The sequence below is a fragment of the Solanum pennellii genome, chromosome 12 (assembly GCF_001406875.1).
Source record: "Solanum pennellii chromosome 12, SPENNV200".
Classification (NCBI taxonomy): domain Eukaryota; kingdom Viridiplantae; phylum Streptophyta; class Magnoliopsida; order Solanales; family Solanaceae; genus Solanum; species Solanum pennellii.
In genome coordinates this window covers 57,822,480-57,827,056 of record NC_028648.1, presented here as the reverse complement: position 1 = coordinate 57,827,056, position 4,577 = coordinate 57,822,480, and the positions used below count along the sequence as shown (strand labels likewise).

At 36.9% G+C, this 4,577-nt stretch overlaps 1 protein-coding gene across 1 annotated transcript in view; it reads right to left on the bottom strand.

Annotated features, from left to right (window-relative positions):
• The window catches only part of LOC107006405 (putative uncharacterized protein DDB_G0285495), a 2,300-nt gene extending 1,730 nt beyond the window's left edge, over window positions 1-570 (bottom strand). The window contains exon 1 of the mRNA XM_027913313.1: window positions 468-570. Within this exon, the coding sequence (XP_027769114.1) occupies window positions 468-539 (72 nt within the window). The 5' untranslated portion in view covers window positions 540-570. The remainder of the gene's footprint in view (window positions 1-467) is intronic.
• Between the last annotated feature and the right edge of the window lie 4,007 nt (window positions 571-4,577).

The window sequence follows — 4,577 nt, the reverse complement described above, 5'->3', positions numbered from 1 at the left end:
ATATATATATATATATATATATATATATATATATATATATATATATATATGTATATATATATATATATCTGATGGCGGGGGTTTAGACGCGTCATTTATTAAATGAGGGATATTTGCTCTAAATCGAAAAGTTCAAGGGTATATTTGCCATTTTTCTCTTGTATTAATGTTACAAAGTAAATTAACTTAATGTAATTGATTCATGAAATAGGGGTGGCGTCTAGTTTACGCAACATTGGGCGGCGTCTGTTTCACGCAACATTGCCCTGCGTAACTGTAAAAATGTTATTTTCAAGATTTGAACATGTCATCTCCTCATGAGATGATAATAATTTTACCATTTATGTCGAGACTTCTCTTCATTTGATTAATGAAATTAAATAGAAAAAATACAAACTCGAAATCAAAAAAGGGAGTGGAGAACATAAAAAGATCTATGCATAAATATAAATTAATTAAGATTTTACCATGAATAAGAGAGTCACCGAAGTAATCATTTGGAGCGCAACATTGTTGGTGGAAAGTTTTTGAGAATTCATTTTATATGTTTTTAGGTTAAATAGCTGTAGAGCGTTTCACTTTTGAGTGATTGTAGGGAGAACAAGAAAGTTGAAATATATATAAATTAATATTAGCAATAAATTAATATTTTTATGCAAAAGTCAATAAAAAATGCATGTTATTAAATTCGTTTGACTAATTTTCCATAATTTTGTATTACTTGTATTTGATATACTACAAGATTCAATTTTATATTAATTGCAATGTCTAATCAATTAAACATATGACAAGCCCTTCAAATTCAAAAATCTAAAGATTAATTTATGAAAGCGTGATAGCTCTAAGGATTGATCAATTTATAAAATACTCCCTCTGTTTAAAAAAGGATGACCTAGTTTGACTTGGAATGAAGTTCAAGAAAAGAAAGAAGACTTTTTAATCTTGTGGTTCTAAATTAAAGTTATGTCAAATATATCAAACTGTCCTTTAATCTTGTGGTGTTAAACATGCCACATGGAAAGTTAAAGTTAAAGTGTTGCCAAAAAAAGAAAGGAGTCATTCTTTTTTTTAAACAAAACTAAAAAAGAAATAGGGATATTATTTTTTAAACGGAGGGAGTAACTTTTAAGAGGCAAAAAATATATCACTATAATTCATTTTATTTTCTTAAGTTAAATATAATAATATTCATATTTTAAACTTCGCTTATCATATGAATGTAGATAAGAAAGCAATTTATTGATATTAATTATACTTTGAAATATATTTTGAAGGAATTTTATAATAAATACATTTGGTGTCACTGATATACCGTGGTTTCACGGTATTTTTAATGCTTTTTCCTTAAGTTTAGTGGGTCCAAAAGCCTTTTTGTACTAATTTTTATGTAAGTTTCTCTTTATTTGCAGAAAATCTGTCTAAAAGATGAATGCGGAGGGTTTTGAGCAAGAAATACAGAAAAGTGCCACCTACAGAGCTTGTGACGGTTCGTCGTGTCCGTGACGGTCCGTAGGTGGCATCATAGTGCAGCTGCTGAAGGAAGATGAGGAAGTCTGACCAAGTGTGGGGTTACGGAGTGCGTGACGGACCGTCGTAGCCATGACGGTCCGTCCTGGTGGTTTGTCATAAAGATCAGAGAAGTAGTCCAGTACCCAAATTTCAAGAGTTCAAGTGTTTTGGAACGGAGACCCTCGACAGATCGTTGTGCCTGTGACGATCTGTCATACCTGCTGTGAGGGTAATGAAGAGAGCAGCAGAAGAAATTGCACAAGTATGGGACGACGGAGTCCATGACGGCCCGTCGTGACCACGACGATCCGTCGCGAGGTCCGTCGATCCAGCCGCGTTTTGACAGATTTCCAGCAAATAGAGTCGTTATTTAATTAGTTTTTTTTATTTTTTATAAATAGTTCGAAAAACCTCGTTTTTGAGGTGAGACCCTTGATTATTTTTAGACTCTTTGTTAGATTCTTGATTATTTTTTAGACTCTTTGTGAGATTCTTGATTATTTTGAGATTCTTGAATATTTTGAGACTTTTGTAATTGATTGTTGGTGACTTTTGCTGACTAATCAAGTGAACTTTTGGATTTTATTCTTTCTCATTGAAGTAAGTGCATGAATTCTTATATTACATATTACATATTTGAATATTGTGATTATGACAATGGGTAACTAAACTCCATAACTAGGGTTGTGGGAACCATAGGCGAATAATGAGGTAAAACCTAACTAAAATAACAATTCTAGAATAGTGTCTTGCATGTATTGATAATTCTTTCGCTTAGAAGTCTTTTTAACGGATGGCCAACGTTAGAACTCGCCTTAATGCTACTTGCCGGACCAAGGAGGTAGTTAATAGGAAAAAAATTATCAACATAGATTTAGTGTATACTATCTAATAGGCTAGTATTGATTGGTACGAGGTAATAACTTAGTCAAATATCGAATACGATGCTTAATATGAGGTAAAGATAAGGGTTAAATAGCAACACACGTAGCCGGACCAAGGTGCAGAGTGAAATTTTCTAGATGCCGGACCAAGGATTTACAAATACATAACTTATCACTTTGCATGCAAGATACTAGGAAAGAATTGTTATAGTAAGAATTATCAAGTTATGAACCTGTGGGGAACAAGTAAACCCTACTTACTTTTATTAATTGATTAAACTCCAACATTTGAAGCTGTTAGTTGTCTCCTTCAATTTCGCTAGTTATTTTTATTTATTTAGAAATAGAAAACCCCCCCTTTTATCATTTTTGCTTTCCAAGGAAGTCATTGACTGAACAATAGTAATAATAGATTGAAGTTAAGTCTAAACTATTTTCCTCGTGGGAACGATCCCAACCTCATTAGTTGGGTTATTTACTTGATACGACCGCTTTACTTCTTATTTGAGAAGTAAGTTTGAGATTATCAAATTTTGGCGCCGTTGCCGTGGACTCGTCGCGTCATTAATGAAGCGTACCCAACCCGGCTGGGGTTTTTTAAAAATTCAACATTTAAAAACCCCACCCCTTCATTTCACCCCATTCCTTCACTCTTTCTCCCATTTCCCTCCCTTTTCAACTTTCAAAGATTATAACCCCCCTCTCTCACAACCGATCATTTTCTCCAAACTCCCCAATTCCTAAAATTCACTATCTACTAGTCGAAGTCTGTTGTTGTGGGTCTCTACTAGATCTCCAAGTACCTTCCTCGCTTGTTTTTCTCATATTCTCAGGTATGTGTCTCTAATTTCTACTCATTTACATTGCATTTTTGTTTATCAATTAGTATTAGCCTAGTTCTTCTTGATAGGTTCATTCTTTAATAAAATTCTGTCTGACCTAGGTTGAGAATCCTCGAAATTGCGTGTTAAAACTCTATAAATAGGTGCTTTAGCGTTGCTAGTTTACTAGGTATTTGGGTTAGACAAATGTAGGTTAAAACACTAACAATTCTATTTGGGTCATAGGGGATGAATGGGGCATCCCCAGTTCTGTCACTGAGTTACAGAACGAGACCTTGATGACGGACCGTCGTACCCACGACGGACCGTCATTGGGTCCGTTCCAACAGACCTAACACCCCACTGTCCAATTTTCGCGAAGAGTCCACCAACGGCCATATGCGACGGACCATCGTTCCCATGATGGTCCGTCCTGCACAACCGTTCGGGTTGTCAGAGACCCTATTCCTAAGGGTCTCTCACTTTTTCTAAGTTTCCTCCAACGGACACATGCGACGGACTGTCATTCCCACGACGGTCCGTCCTGCACAACCATTCTGGTTGTCAGAGACCCTGTTCCTAAGGGTCTAAGTGTCCTCCAACGGACACATGCGACGGACCGTCATTCCCACGACGGTCCGTCCTGCACAACCATTCTGGTTGTCAGAGACCCTGTTCCTAAATGTCTCTTTATTTTTCTAAGTGTCCTCCAACGGACATCTACGACGGACCGTCATATCGACGACTGTCCGTCCTGCATAACCGTTAGGACGGTCAGAGACCCCTCTCTTAAGGGTCTCCATACTTTTTCTAAGTGTCCTCTTACGGATAACTACGACTGACCGTCATACCCCCGACGGTCCGTCCTGCATGACCGTTATGACTGTCAAAGACCCCTCTCCTAAGGGTCTCCATATTTTTTTCAAGTGTCCTCTGACGGACACCTATGACGGACCATCGTACCTGTGACGGTCCGTCCTGCATATACCATCATACTTGTCAAAGACTCTCCTTCAGGGTTCTCCATATAAACATAGTCTAAGTAAAATAAGACGGACCCCATGACGGTCCGTCGTACTCACGACGAGCCGTCACCTGGTCCAATGTGTTTCACTGTTACTATAGAAATGTCATTACATCTTAATTCTTTTATTTATTTTGTGTGGTTTTGCTTGTCTTGTCTACTCTTTTTAGTACTAATATTTATTCTATACAAGTACTATCTATTATGGCACCAAAACAAGATCGAGTCTATGCACGCGAGCGATCGAAGTTTGTCGCCCCGTCTGCCCGCTGTTGACACCCAATTTTGACCGACCTTTGACCATTTTTAGGAATACTATTTGATTAAATACGTATTTTA